The sequence below is a fragment of the Ciconia boyciana genome, chromosome 14 (assembly GCF_034638445.1).
Source record: "Ciconia boyciana chromosome 14, ASM3463844v1, whole genome shotgun sequence".
In the NCBI taxonomy this organism is placed as follows: Eukaryota; Metazoa; Chordata; class Aves; order Ciconiiformes; family Ciconiidae; genus Ciconia; species Ciconia boyciana.
The window spans coordinates 5338609-5354190 of record NC_132947.1 but is presented as its reverse complement, the minus strand read 5'-3'; the positions used below and the strand labels follow the sequence as shown (position 1 = coordinate 5354190).

General features: G+C 33.1%; 1 protein-coding gene across 1 annotated transcript in view; it reads right to left on the bottom strand.

The window, feature by feature from the left end:
• Window positions 1-15299, bottom strand: part of SYCP2 (synaptonemal complex protein 2) — a 32653-nt gene extending 17354 nt beyond the window's left edge. The window contains exons 1-21 of the mRNA XM_072879117.1: window positions 15234-15299; window positions 14409-14549; window positions 14037-14165; window positions 12973-13077; window positions 12407-12431; window positions 11364-11449; window positions 10429-10517; window positions 9828-9862; window positions 9066-9208; window positions 8935-8987; window positions 7880-7925; window positions 7554-7649; window positions 7009-7069; window positions 6305-6453; window positions 5340-5414; window positions 4713-4868; window positions 3524-3623; window positions 2186-2304; window positions 1111-1183; window positions 955-1012; window positions 75-211 (exon numbers count right to left, since the gene is read on the bottom strand). Coding sequence (XP_072735218.1) covers window positions 75-211; window positions 955-1012; window positions 1111-1183; window positions 2186-2304; window positions 3524-3623; window positions 4713-4868; window positions 5340-5414; window positions 6305-6453; window positions 7009-7069; window positions 7554-7649; window positions 7880-7925; window positions 8935-8987; window positions 9066-9208; window positions 9828-9862; window positions 10429-10517; window positions 11364-11449; window positions 12407-12431; window positions 12973-13077; window positions 14037-14165; window positions 14409-14549; window positions 15234-15257 — 1900 coding nt within the window. The 5' untranslated portion in view covers window positions 15258-15299. The remainder of the gene's footprint in view (window positions 1-74; window positions 212-954; window positions 1013-1110; window positions 1184-2185; window positions 2305-3523; window positions 3624-4712; window positions 4869-5339; window positions 5415-6304; window positions 6454-7008; window positions 7070-7553; window positions 7650-7879; window positions 7926-8934; window positions 8988-9065; window positions 9209-9827; window positions 9863-10428; window positions 10518-11363; window positions 11450-12406; window positions 12432-12972; window positions 13078-14036; window positions 14166-14408; window positions 14550-15233) is intronic.
• Window positions 15300-15582: the final 283 nt, after the last annotated feature.

The window sequence follows — 15582 nt, the reverse complement described above, 5'->3', positions numbered from 1 at the left end:
GAAAGCACAGCTGTAGGTTAAAAATTAACCTGAAACATTTTTAACGCTAACAGTTAACAAAGGGTGAACGTAACCTGGATGGGACGTACGTGCCAATGATAGATTTAGCTTTTGCTTGTCACCAGTTGTTATATTCTTCTCAGGAACAGAGCATGCTTTTTTTTTCCATGTTTTGGTTTCATCAAAAGAACTCTCCAAAAGACCAGACAAACTAACAAAGATAATACCATCTTATTATCAGTGAATTGCAGCAAGTGAGTCTTAATTATAATAAACATGCATCACAAAATAGGAAAATAGTGGTATCTTGTAGATATCAATGCATTTTACATTGGTACCTAAGCCTGCTACCATTGTTCAATTAACCAATGCATTGTAAAATGGCAAACCTTCAGAAACAACATATATTTTTAAGTCAACTTCAAAAAGGCAGCAGTATCCTATGGCCATCATTAAACTTTGAACCTAGGTAACTCTGTGGTGTGTCAAATCTACTACTCTTTATGGCACAGTTCACTTATGTAAATCCATATGCTCTTTGTATTTTATCTTCTGATGTAATCTGAAAGAATTACTCTCCTTGTTAGTACTAAAGCTTACTTAAGCTCCTACTCTGATCTTGTTAATGAGTATTATTTTCATAAACAGCTTCACCAATTTAAATTCTTTGATTAAGACAACAGAATAGTATTGTTCATGAAGTAGTCTTAGCTAATACATATAAGAGTGCTGGTTTGGTGCCATGAATTTCAGAATAAAAAAATTAAATTACATAATAAAAGTCACCTGACTTACACATCCAACAGTTCTTAATACAACTCTCAGGGAAGAGAAGACAATTAAATTCTGGCATTTTCTGAAACTATGCAACAAAATGTCAGTTCTGGTAATACTTGAAAATACTCCCTTCAAAGTTACAACAACAGTGACTTGGTATTCTTTTCCAATACTTACAAAGATTTGTTGATTCTCCCCACTGGCTGAGAATCAGGAACAACATCTAATGCTTCATCTAAACGAGACATTAATTTGGTATCAATTACAAAAGAAATAGACAAAATTGAAATAATTTTAAAAGTAAGGACTATCAACACTTGTAAAATTACTTGCCTAAAGTTTGCTTTTGTGTGGCCTCAATTTCTGCCTCTTGTAGCATTTCTAAAACTTCTTCAGCACACATTTGCTACAGTTGTATAACACCCAAAAGAAAATATTAGCATAGGACAATAAAAAGTACAACCTTGTAAACTTGTATTTTCCCTAACAGAATAAGAAATTATTTTTTCATTTCATAGAAGTGCTGGTTCCAGTACCTTTTCAGGTAGTTTTGCCTCATTTCTGATATTCGACTTCCTGATCTTCTGTTCTGTTCCACAAAATTCATTGTCTAGTGTACATCTTTGCCCACTCTAAAAAGCACAATAAGTAACACTGACAATTACAATGCAAAAAAGCAAAAGTAGTAAAATCCTCCTAGAAAGTAACACTTGAAATATTCTAAACTACACATACTATATGTTAAAGGCTTTTTCTAAAGCATGGCTATATCAAAAAATACTTCAGAATCCCATAGTCTGGGATTTGACATGAATCTGACCCAGAAAGACATTTAGAACCAGAAATAAAATGAACAAAGACTTCAAAGTAACATTTTTAACTGGAACAGAAGCAAAAATACATATACTCAAACTGCAGTTTAGTGACACCTATGTAGTTTTGTTTGATTTTAGTGAATGCCTAACCAAAAATGCACTAAAACCAATGCTATAAATGCTATAATCTGAAGACATTAACATTTCTATTAACAACTATAGCTGAATGTATTATATGTTTTTAAGAGTATTTCAACACTGCATAATTAATTTGAGATTCTGTGCATACACTGTTCTCATATTATATACAAAGGAAGAATCATGGTTCTAGTAAAAGGGAACTCTGGGGTCAGAACTGATGAGTGAATCCAAGTTTTGGCTAATTTTGTAAGAGTTCAGTCTGCCTCTAGACATATTAAACCTGAAATCCAGAGGACAAGAAAATATTATGCAATAAAGTAAAACACGCTCTTTTAGAAAAGTGAGTTGCTGACTGCATAACTCTAGCTATTTAAAATATGAATTAGGAAGAAATTTGAATAGAAATTAATGTTATTCTAAGTAAAAGACTTAGCTACAGATGACATGCATACTCCAGTAGGTTCTTGATAGAAATTCTTTGTTCTGGTCTCATTTATTGCATTATTGTTAGACCTTTCAGCAGAGCTCATCATTTCCAAAGGTAACTTAAATCGTCCTTTATAAGGAGTGGCTGAAAACAAACCAGAGACATACTAGAATTCTACCATTTCTTCTATTACGATTATGGTGCTGTCTGTGACATCAATATGAAGAGTTTTGCCCATGATCACATCTATTCCATAGACTTTAAAAAAGTTGCCTAGTATTTGTATCAACTCATGTACCTTTTTTAATTCTACTGATTTCAATTAAGTTACATGGAGGTTAATGAGCCCATAGACTTTGGCTCTCTGGAGGCAAGCAATGCTTTTTACAGCCTGGCTCTGGTAGAAAATAGTTGGTCACCTATTTGAAGATTTTACTGTAATTATTTTTGCTGGAATAGACTGTGTGGTTAAGTTCCAAATAAAAAAGTTACAGAAGTTCTCTGTGTTGTTCCATCCTAATCTGAAAATACTTTCTTTTCTAGCCTCCGTTACTCTTAATTTGTATGTGATACATGGATATACAAAACTAAGGATACTGAAGCACTTGGGACAGTTAAAGCAAGAAAATTAAGTTTGTTAGTCATGCTGTTCTGCCACTAGTTGCATCTCCAGCCTCTACTGGTCTGTCTTACAAATATCTCCCTTGTAGAAAGTATTAAATATTTGTTACAGTAAGACTACTAGTAGAAAAGTCGTGACTCCTATTTGTGATAAAGTCTCTTCCTTATCCTTTTCTCTGTAATAAGCACTTTTGGCATAAGCATCAGTAGCACTGGACCTGACTCAACCTTGCAGCAGACCCACCTTGCTCACTAGCCATATAATCAACTGCCCCTTGAAGAAACACATGCAGTTCCTAGATAAGAGTAAAATGCAAGTGGTACATGTACACATTGGAGAAAGCTGATTTTCCACTGCAACTGCTACAAAAGCAATAACTGCTGAGAATTCTTTAAACCAAGAGCATATGAGGAGAGAGATGAAAAAACATCTATGTTTTAGGTCTTCTAATTGATTGCCAACTTCCCAGCTTCCTCCAGCACAAACAGCTGATGACAGCAGCAGTAAAAATGATAGGTGGCCTTCAACTGTTTGGAATGCATGTGCAGCTACTATCCTGCATCATGTCTATGGACCAGTAGCAAGTGGCCTAGTTTAAAAATTTCAAGTTTAAAGCACCTGCTAAGGAGATTTTATAAGGTCTACTTTTCATTTACAGCTCTGCAAAGGATCACAGTTCATGCTTGTATTTCAAAGATGACTTATAGCATATTTTCACCCTGAAAGTACTTGTAAACTTACATGTGCTAACAAATACCAGTGGTCTCTTTGTGGAAAATCTTGTAGTTCCAGGAATAAGCACAGATGCTTCAGACACTTTCCTTTTACAAGATGTAGTTATCTTGAGGAACAGAAAAAACTTGACCATAATACACAGATTTGAGTATGACAACGCAAGATTTTAGAAAATTTATTTCCAATAATCTTTTGACACTTTCTATTATTGGAATGCCAATTGCTGTTGCTGCACACATCGATGTAACATGATTTTTATGCAGTTCCCTTTTTAGAGAATGTTCACCAAAATACCTGAATTGTATAAAACTTAAAACTAATGTTTTTAAACTGAGATCACTGATTGTTGTTTTCTAAATTAATTCAATGAAGTATGGACATGTGTCCCTTGTAAACAATCAAGGTAACCAAGATGATTCCCAGGAGTTCCTGCAAAGCTATCGCATAAGCTATAAAGCAGCAGACCCTCAGGAACAGGTTTACTAGACTACTGCTAGCAAAACATGCACTGCATGTCCGTTGCACAATGAAGACATGGTGACACCGCTTCATCTTTTCCCCCATCCCTAGCATATCTGTAGTTAGCCCTAGTATAACCATGATATGTTTATAACTTCAGAATGACTGTCGGCCAAACGAAACATCAGGCTTAATGAATCGGGCTCCTCTCAGTTAAAACCAGATAATCAGCTATGCATACGAGCAGTCCCATGAAATTGTGACTTGAATAACCAGGATACAGGATTCATCTTGATAACCACATGCTTTTTTGTAATCATCAGTCTTTGTGAATGCCAAGCCCACAGGACTTGTCTCTAATGACAGCTATTACTATTGCCAATCATTAGCAAGTCTCCAGAGGCTATACTAGACTTTCGCATATCATAAGACATCTAAGCATGTCTCGAAAACATTTATCTTTAAAGAGAATACTCAGAGCATAGTGGTCTAAAGAATGTTAATTGTTTTTTATTTTTGTCACATTGTTATAGTTTCAAAATACAGAATAACAAGAAATTTTTTTGCAAAGGGATGTATATAGCTTAGTGTTAAGTCATAAGAAAAACAATCAAACCCTGTATTAATTATATTCCAACTGTAAAATAACAGGGATTTTATATTATAAAATATGATAAATATTTAAATTTACTTGTATTTTTGGTGTACTCTTTTCTGTTTTGATAATCCTACTTACCTTGGAGAAACCAGCTCTGCATTTTTCTTGGCTGTTATTTTTATTCACAGTCCTCAAAGTTCCAGAAAGTTGCTGGGTTTTGTACTTACTGAGTTTCTCCTCCTCTTTAGATTTCTCTTCCAAACATGGTGACAACTGACTTTCTGGTACCAGAACCTAGATAATATTTTGGATTTTTTTACATTTTTATACAATATTTTGATTTTATTATGTTTTATATTTTATATTTATACAAACACACACAGAGAAACTTCTTTACCCTAAGTAACACTTTCTTCACCGTAGATTTTGATAAACTTCAGAGCTTACATACTTTTTGTTTGAAAAGCATCCAACCTAACTGGTATTTTTGCTAAAAAGGATGGGTTAGCAAATCACAATTCACATAAAAGAACTTCCCCTGTGTATATTTGTCTGAAGTATTCTATGATTTGGATATTAATATTATCTCCCCAAATATACAATACGTACTTACTAGAAATCACTTAACTGGTTTTAGAGTTATCTTTACTTATTGGCATTTTAAAAGTCTTTGGTTTTACGGTGAATGATCATAAGTTAGCTAATAATCAGACTAAACACAAAAAACCAAGAAAACAACCATCTCAGCATACTCAATTAAAATACCTGTGATCCACTTTCATCAAAGACGACATGTACAGTTGTTTTGGCAACTGATGCAGACTGCTTCTTACTGAAGTCCTACAAAGTGAGTAACCATCTATGTAAAATATACACTTTGCTCACTTTTTTTAAACAAGAAACAAAGAAAAATATTTAAGTCAGAGATCATAAGTGTCTGAAATCAGGTTATAGGGGGAAATAGATTCTACAAGCTCAAAGCAGTTCCATTCCTCATGAGTTTCTCAGTCAGTCAGAGTTCAGGCCAAAGTAGTTTGTTACAAGCAGTAAGGAGTAAGCTATGGCTTGCTAAAAATTTTTTACTAAATGAGTAAATTCGTAAGCATGGTAAGCATACTGCAAAATGGGATAGCTAATGAATAATTTCTGAAAGACTTCCATATGTGTAAGCATCCAGTTCTTCTGTTTCTGGAAAATTATATACGCAAAATTAAAATTGACATTAAGCTATGGTGATCCCTTTCCAGCCAGTAAATTTTTGTTGCGATTAATTTTAAATCTTAGAATCATTGAATTGTTTAGGTTGGAAAAGACCTTTAAGATCATCAAGTCCAACCGTTAACCTAGCACTGCCAAGTCCACCACTACACCATGTCCCTAAGCACCACATCTACACGGCTTTTCAATACCTCCAGGGATGGGGACTCAACCACTTCCCTGGGCAGCCTGGTCCTATGCTTGATAACCCTTTCGGTGAAGAAACTTTTCCTAATATCCAATCTAAACCTCCCCTGGCACAACTGGAGACTGTTTCCTCTCATCCTTATTAAGCACCTTTACCGAAGCTTAACATATTATGGGAGAAATGCTGTTCTGTAGCAGCAACATTAATCAGAAACTCTCAGTATAAACAAGATACCAACAGTCACAGCTATAACAACATCTATATGGCAATGAGACATTTATTTTGAATCAATTAAAAACTATTCAAAAAGGTGTTTAAATCCTACCTTACATTTATTAAATCCATAAATCTTTCTGGTTACATCTTTGATTTCCAAGATAGAATCAAAATATAAAAAAAATTTCTCTCCCTCTTGATTGCCCACATTCATTGGGCTTTTTAAATCTATTGTTAATAATTTCTTTGAATCTTTTTCTGGACAAAAACAAAATTTGAGAAGTAGTTTCATTACAATTTAACAACATCTCATATAATGTTTGTAAATACACGAAACTTAGTTGTATTCTTCAGTTTAGCTATTAAGATATGTATTTTATTTAATTCACTCTAACCCACAATAAATTTTATTAATGAAACAATTCAAGATTTGATCTTTTAGAAATACTTATTCTGTATACTATCCTGTAGAATTTTTCTGTGAAGGTTGTTTACTACAGCTGCAGACAAATTATAGATATTTACAAAACTATTCTAACTAGTTTAAAAGGAACATTATTAAATGTCTTGTCTTATGCCTTATTTTGCATTGAAATAACTATAATACATTATTTTAAAATTATTTTAATAAAATCACATCTGCATGCCTAAAATGCAAATGTGACTGCAGCGCAATTTTACCCCTCATAAAACCAGTACCTATAATATTTTAAGTGGGGATTTTGCTTTACTGAGAACTGAGTCAGTACTTTAACCAATTTGAAAATCCAAGTTAGTGTGTAACAAAAGGTCACACATTCTGAGTGCCAATACCTTCAAGGCTGTACAGGTCTACTTCTTCTTCTGGTATAATGACTGTTTCCCACTGATGATCCTTATATGAAAAATACATATTTTTAAAGCTAGAAAAGCATTACATTACAACTAAATGAAGTGCAGTGATCATAAAGTTATTCAGTGAGGATAAATTTTCAACTTTTTAAATCCTCTCTTACAAGGAGTGACAATGAACATATTTCACTGGTAACAGCGAACACCACTTCAGAAGAGCTTTGGTAGAGTCTTTAATCTCAACAGTTGAGTCTCATCTACAAAAATTATAAATGCAATTTTGTAAATGTCTTCTTGTTCACCTGTGCACATGTTAAACTGTTCGCAAACAGTATTAGACAGTCATTACTTTGAAATTGTTTGACCTAAATATGTACACCAAATCTAGATATTTTTTTTCCCCTTCACACTATAGATGCACACATAACTTCCACATGTTGATGTTGGGAAACAAATTTGATCCACTTGAAAGAATGTGTATCTACTGCCTTAGAACAATCTAGTATGACAGACAAAAATTAGCTTACTGCATCATCTGCTGCCACATAGAAAGATATACTTCTGCTTCCAACATTGAAATCAATCCAAAATTCTTCAAGATTTTCATCCAATGGTATCTGTAGCTAAAACAAAAAAATTAAGATAAAAGACTAAGAGCTGAGAGCAATGATTTATAACAGCTAACAGGCTTTGTCTTACAGTCTGACAAACTTTAAATACATGCACATCTGTATACTCCTGAAAAAAAAAAAAATTCTTACTTGATCCTTATTTTTTCTTAACTAGAAGGCAAAGAAATTCTTCAGCTGCACAAATGAAAATCTGTGGATATATGATTAAGCCTGTAACTTACCTCATATTCATCAAGAGCTGCTGATAAACATGGGTATGTAAAAACCCTGTAAGAAAAGGATATTTTGTCAAGTATCCTGAAATGCTGTAAGTAAATTTTGCTTATCTGAACACAGCAACTGGATTGTGTTTTCAGCACAAAACTTGTGTGCTTTAGAGACCAAGAGATCACAGCAATCAGAAGAGCAGTCACTCGACTGCACTTCTTCCCCAAAGGAGATAACATGAAATTTTATATATCCTCACAAGTGGTCTCAGACCTCGTCACTACATTCATACTTCTAGTTTATCTGCTGATATTTTATGAATGGTATTCAAACTGAAAATACACCTGATCTAAAGACATACCAGACAATCTCTCTGCTGTCACACCATACAAAAGTAACATGCAGAGCATCTGATCATATAGGTAAGAAAAAAGTTTGTATTTTCTCTTCCTTTTTGTGTCCTATTTCTCTAGCAGATATTCTCACTGATCATTATCTCAATGTAAATATCCTAAGTCAATAAATAAAGGAATATATACCAACAGATTAGTAGCTATTGTTAGATGATACGTTTATTGAATTAACGAGCATCTCAGGATTTTGCAACAGAACTAAATAGAACACAAAAACTAGCTCCTTATAAACAGTTGTTAAAGGAAGTGTAGCATATGCTTTAAATTGTTTAAGAATCTTTTCAGATGAACGTTCTTTATTTAGTGAACAGTTTCTTCAAGCTGTTATCTAATAATCTGAAACTTAAATTATGTTTGTCTTTTTTCCAAATATGGGAATTACATAAAATTAACATCTTGTAAGTGAGAAAGTAATATCAGTGACAATGTGCCAAAAGATGGCATTACTTAATCTCTTTACTATTTAATATTTTTAAAACATCTTAACTCTGCGTGGTTCCTTGACTTTATACCACAGCAATATTAGCCTTATTTGTATGTATTATTTTAATTCAGAGTTTCCCTAAACCAGTTTTTGTGATACAAAGGTTACTCCTGATGAACGGCCCAAAAATCCAAAAAGGAAAATATATTAGCTTTAAAAAATTCAGTTTTACCTTCTTTTGTCTCCAAGCATGCCATTCACTTGGTTAAGAAATTTTCTGCAATCCTATTAAAACACAGAAATTTCTTAGAGAATTGTAAAACAAAAGTTTACCTCCCTGGAAATATTTTTCATATGACTTACTGTTTCAAACTCAGAATCTTTAATTCCTTTAAATGCACTGGACACAAACTCCATGGAAAACCACTGGCATGCCAGTTGTCCTCTTTGTTTCTCTGATATCATTCTGCATAAAGCTTCTGTAATGGCTACTTGCAGGTCATAGTCTGCAGCACAATACATTTTACAGGAATAGTAGTTTTAAAGATAATACTGATGTGAAAAAAATACTAATATGTAGGAAAATGGTATAAGCAGTGCTGAACGCTTCATATTACGTATCACATTATATCCAAAGGTAAGGTAAAGAGCTAAGGGAATAAGGATGACTAAACAACTTATGTTTCAAAATGAAATGTCAACCAAACTTTCAAGGAATGTCAGAGCAACAGTAGGCATATAAGCAAGAGATAAGAAGTTTTCAACTTTCACCTGTCTGAACTGGGAAACTGTTGGAAACCAAAGTGATCCCTGAGAGAAGTTATAGTACTACTAAACATGGCTAGCAGTTCACTGTCCTCAAAGACTGACTTCCTTTTGAGCTTTTGCTATTTTAAAACTTATATTGTAGAGAAGAAAAGGACTGAAAACTTCAAAGACTTAGCCATACATTGCATACATCTGAAACGTTCCAGTTTGCAGATTGTTTTCATGCGGTGCTTGTATTTTTGAGACTGTAATTGCAACATTCTGCAGCTTCTAAATGTCTTCTCTGGATTTTTAATGGGTCCGCAAGTAATTTTTAAGAAGCTCAATACTAAATTGTTTATTAAGTCCCATGCTCACCTCCAGCATCCAAAATTCTCCTCCCCATGTCACTCCTGCCAAACAAAGTAATGTGTCATCAAAATCTGACAGCAACACAAAGCATAGAAGAAAAGTTTATTTAATTACAAGCTTTCAATGTATGAGACAAAACGCTGATTCCACTCAACTATTAGACTTCAAAGGGGTAGGTCTGTTATGCTAAGGATATACATCTGAAAGTACTACTGGGAAAGTGAATTACCTGATATGTAATTTTTATTCTATTTATTTTTTGAAATGCTGTAAAAAAAAAATTCCCACTGTGAACAGCTTGTCCTTCCAGTGACAGATTCACTGTGCCTTACGCACATTCTTTATTTATAAGAGTTTAATTATTTTAAGACAACTGGGATGAGAAGCAGCCTAACCCAGACTGGGAAAGAGGTAAATTTAGGCTTGTAATGGAGAATAACCCATGGCAATATCTGCCCACAGCCACTACCACTGGCAACACAATAGCAAATGCAAAAGTGAGTTAAACAGGGACCAATCTGCATGCATTAAACAGCCTTACTAAAAATTGCCTTTCCAGCTATGCAAATGATGTAATGGTAGAAAAATTATACTGAAGATTATTTACATGACAAGCAACATTTCCTTTGTAGAAAATATCTTTTTCCTGGCATCTCGAGGCGTGTTGTCAAGCATTAAGTTAAGTTTTCTTACTACCTAAGAGGAGTGGAAAAAAGGCTGTAAGATTAAATATACAATAAGTTGTTATAAGTTATATTCTTATTTTGGGCCCTTGTAATATATTTCATACCACTGAAGAAAATAACATGCTTAAATAATTGCAAAACAAGAAAAGACAATGAGTTCTATCTGACCTTAAATGGTATTTATCTTAATATAACTACCTCAATTTCAATAAATTACATTAGCTTTAATGTGAACATCAGTTGTTAAAGGGTTATGCTTCTTATTTGCAGGTTTAAATATAGAAAAAAAACTTTCAGAGCTAGAGTTCTGTCTGCAGTTGATTGCTGAGCTAAAGTGTACCTTAAATTTGCATTAAAAAGCTTGTCCTTTGGGGATGTAGCCTTTACAGAAGATTTTTTTGTAACTTTCCCTTTCTTTAGAGAGGAAAAAAAAAACCTGACAACCTGAGGTTACTGAAAGAAATAGGAGAAATTTGCAGTATACTAGAAAGTATACAGATTTCCTGCAAGTACCTACAGAATTTACAACCAACAATCTTAATCCTATTTATAGCAGTTGTAATATAGCATATTATTTCCTATGCTTTTATACAGCTTTCTCACCAGAATTTAAATAGCACTGTTTTGTAATTTACTGTCCAAAACAAAAATTATAGGTCAGTAATCTGAAAAAAAAAACCCCAACCCCAACATATAAATGACAACAAACATTCCCAGAGAAACATTAAATCATCCTTCTGATACTAGAGTACTACAATATTCTTTTTGGTAGCATCTGTACAGTTAAATGACTATCTTCACAAAGTCTGTTAAAACACTAACCAGAAAACTATTGCTTAGAAAGAAGAATATTTACCTCCTGCTGAACATAGATACTAATTCTTACATCAGCGATGAGGGTACATGTTCTCTGAACAAAGTTTTCTAGTATTTGCATTTTACCTAACGAACAGGAAAAAGAATAAATTAAAGAGTTATCAAGGGTGTATTATGGTGCCTCCTCATCAGCATTTGGAAAAAGATTAATTTTCATTTAGAAATAAAATATAGTATGCCTTCCTTTCCACGTAGGATTACTGATATTCAAAAATAAACATCTTAAGCTTCATAGTTAAAAGCAAGACAGAATAGTTACTTCAATTTATAGTAAATATGGCTCTTTATGATGTTTCTATTCCTGTGCTTCACTGCGTAAGTCCCCTGGGCATGAGATCATTATTTTTAGAATATAATCAGATCAATTCTATAACTTAGCTCTCTGGCATATAATTCAGACCCTGGAATTTATCTTCCCAGGGACAAGGAAATGAATCTTTCATTTTGATCATGACAGCATAATGGTCTGTAGTGACTTTCTACCTAGTGCTATACTGAAAGGTAAGAGCAGTGTGGTATTCGTGACAAAGTCAATACAGAAGGACCACTGTGCTATGCTGAGCTATGACAGTAGCTTAGAAACAACGTTCTTTTTAGGAAAAACTCAGTTCAGTTGCCATCTCTGAGAAGACTAGACTGTCCTGCTTTTTTATTACTGACATCAGCAAGTTACAAGGAAATCTGTCAGTAGAGAAACCTCAAATTAAACAATCAAAGTTACAGTTGACATTCAAGCTTTTTTCACATGAATGAGAAATGCAGTCTCTTGTGCGCAGAACAGCCCTCTTGAGGATATGCCCTCTTCTGTTACAGTTTATTAGCTGAAGCATATAGATCCGGTGGTATATTTACATTAGATCAAGAAACTTTGTACCACCCCCATTAGACATGTTCTTCTTGGAACTACCTTGCCTCAAGATGGCTCCACAAGTATTAAGTGTAATTTTAACACTAATAACTTTAAAATGTCTCTTTCAGAACACTTTAACTATCATATCTAGTGTACACGTTTTTCAAGCTCACCTTCAGGTCTGCTATCACATATAGCCTACAATAAAAATAAAACACAACACATCGTTTTGATACTGTAAACATTACAGCATAAAAATCATGTAACGTACCTAAAGCACGTAATCAAAAAGCATTCAAGATTTTGAAATTATTTCACCCTTAATGAAGAACATAAGAGACTTCTTCTAATACCAACTGTGGTTTCCCAAAGTTATATTTCAGTTGAATTTACAGAAGTTATTTCCCCAATGACAAAAATTTTTTATGAACAGAAGATAACTCACAGATCTTATAAACTTGGGGTCCTGGGATTAGCATACAAATAATTTATGTAATCAAAATTAGACCAAGATGAAATTTTTTTGTTCATTGAACACTTACATTGTTGGGTTTTTAAAATTTTATTTCATGATGCTAATTTATCCAAAAATACTTATAATCTATTTCAGAAATCATTGTAACATTAACTTTAGAAGGATATTAAATAGAAACACATTTGAAAGTCTTTTTGTTGCTAAACTAGTAATAATTATTTTGACAAATATACACAATGTGTTTTATTATCAATATATTTTTACCAGCAACAAGTTGAAGAAATCTTCAGCCAGACTTGTAAGCATTTCATTCTTTTCATTTCCTCTGAGGATCAAAATTCCTTTTACCTTTTCAAACCAATTAACCATGTAAAGGGAAAATAAAAGTAAATCTATTTTAATAGCATGAAAAAGGACAGTAGTTTGTATTATACTTAAGTAAAATTATACAAATTATACAAAGATTAAAACAAAAGCACTGATGTTAACAGTCTGCTGAGCGTACTTTAGCCCCAGACTGAAATTTTTTGCTCACACTAAACGTTGTAGGCAATTTCAAACTAATGTAAGTAATTTCTGTAGCTAACACAAAAACTAGAGATCTACTTTTACAACTGCCATCACAGACAAAAGAGCTGAAAATGCATAATGGCCGAATGAAAAACTGTGTTTGTAGGTGTGAATATAACCATGACGTTATCACCACACTCTTTTTTTTTTCTCAATTAAAGCAGTTGAGAAGGCAATTGAGTAACACTCATCTGACATTGCCATTTATTTTCTTCAGTGAAACCTCTGGTGAAAGCAACAAGGAAGTGGTGTGTATTTTTCAGCATATTTATTATGTTGAGTTACAAGTGATTAATGCATTTAACATGCAGGTTGAAATAACACAAAATAATCAGAATAGCACTATAATCTGTTGAAAGAACAGGTACAATACTGCTGTTGCAAGTATTAAAAAAAAAAATTATTAAATTGCACCAGGAGATGCCAATTTCTGACTCAAAAGCAGTATAGCAAGCTTATATAAAAAGATATAATCTTGTTGTAATTGCTATAAGCATATCTAAATTAATTATATATTGCATAATTTGCAAAACCTTCACTGTGGTAGAGAAGCATCGCTTTATAAAGGGCCACTTGTCAAGAATATTTAAATCTGAATAATGTTTGTTGCAAAGTTATGGGAAATTCTTAATTCAGAAACAATCAAGGACCAAATCAAATACTAAGCTGTTCAGCACTGAAGCATTACTTATGCATGCTTTATTAATTTTTATATTTTTGTTTTTAGAAGTTCACATATGCTTTATGGTTTTACTTATCCTTCCAATAAGGCCGTATTTTATCATTGCCGGGATCCCATCTTCTCCTGCTATGCTGATTTTTTTCCCACATTTCTGAATAGAATTTAGTAAAGTGGAAATGCTTTTGACTTCTTGTTTGTCAAGTTCCTGAAATTGAAATTATAATATAAGCTTTAGTGTACAGCTCTAGAAGAACCTGTATTTAATTAGCCATATGCCTTTTTGTTCTCAAAAGCCACCTTAATTGCAGCTTGAAGTAGATATTTCATTCTTAAATTTTATTTCAGTTTTTCAAATCAACTGCTGGTATAAACCAAGCCAAATGAAAAAATTATTTTTTAGACTATTACAATGACAGTATAGATGATTCTGATGTAATGATTACATTACCCGACACAGAAGCTTGTCTAATTTGTTGACGAACTGTTTGCTGCATTTGTGAGAGACATTTTCACAGTCTTCTGTTGCCAGAAATTGTTCTAATAATTGGAAATCTTTTTTTCTTGTAGCTTCATCAATTAACTTTTCAAACTGTCAACAACAAAAGAAAACAGAGCAACTGTATTACTGTATGCTTAACACCGATACTGATTTAACATAGGTTTTCCGCAATCATCTGTTGCATTCTAAGCAAATACTCTGATTCAGAAAATCATTAAATGTAAAACCTAAAGTACAGAACAGCATATATAATACATTAATCATGCAAATACTTATTCACTGAGTTTTTACTTATTTGCCAGTTTTCCTTAACTGAATAGTTTTTCTTTCCTCATATTACAAATAAATGCTTACATAAGTGCTCATTGTGTTAATACCCCTTCCTTAGTACCTTTAATATTTTGCATTTCTAAGTTATCTATTAGTGACTTTAAAAGATATTAATGTATTTCAGGACTACTACCTCCCTCAACTATTTTGCCACTCTACTCTTTCTAAATCAATTATAACCATATTTCAAAATTTTGATCTTAAGTATCATCCCAAATGATTCATGTATGTCAAATGCGTATGATTTATTTTCATCAATAACAATTTCCAATTCCTCTTACTTTCTACCCAGCTACTTAGCACTAACCTGTGTCAAAGGAAAATTTCTTCCTACCAGATTCTTTGCCACACTGCAAATTTTACTTGTAATTAAATACCAGAAGGAGTGCTTTAAGCTAGTAATTAAAACAATCAGTACTCATATTCTGGTCCATAAGCACATACCTGCATCTCATTCCTGGCTGCCATTTTTGCAATTCATCTACTCAGCTGCATAAGAACAGAACAATCATCACCTGACCAAAACACAATTCACTGACGTAGACTTCAAATAGATTTTGCAAACATGTCAGTAATCAGTCAAAATACATTACAAATTCCAAAATTTGTCACTAGTATAAATACTATTTAAGAAATTAAACTAACTGGGGATATAAGGAAACATCTTTACATGGATAAACAATTGCTTAAAATAAGAGTGGAAGGAATGATCAACTTTGCAAATGGAGGAACAGAGGGTCTTGCAGCAGATTCTCAATATTTCTCAGCAAGAAAAGGAGCATGAAGATGGACA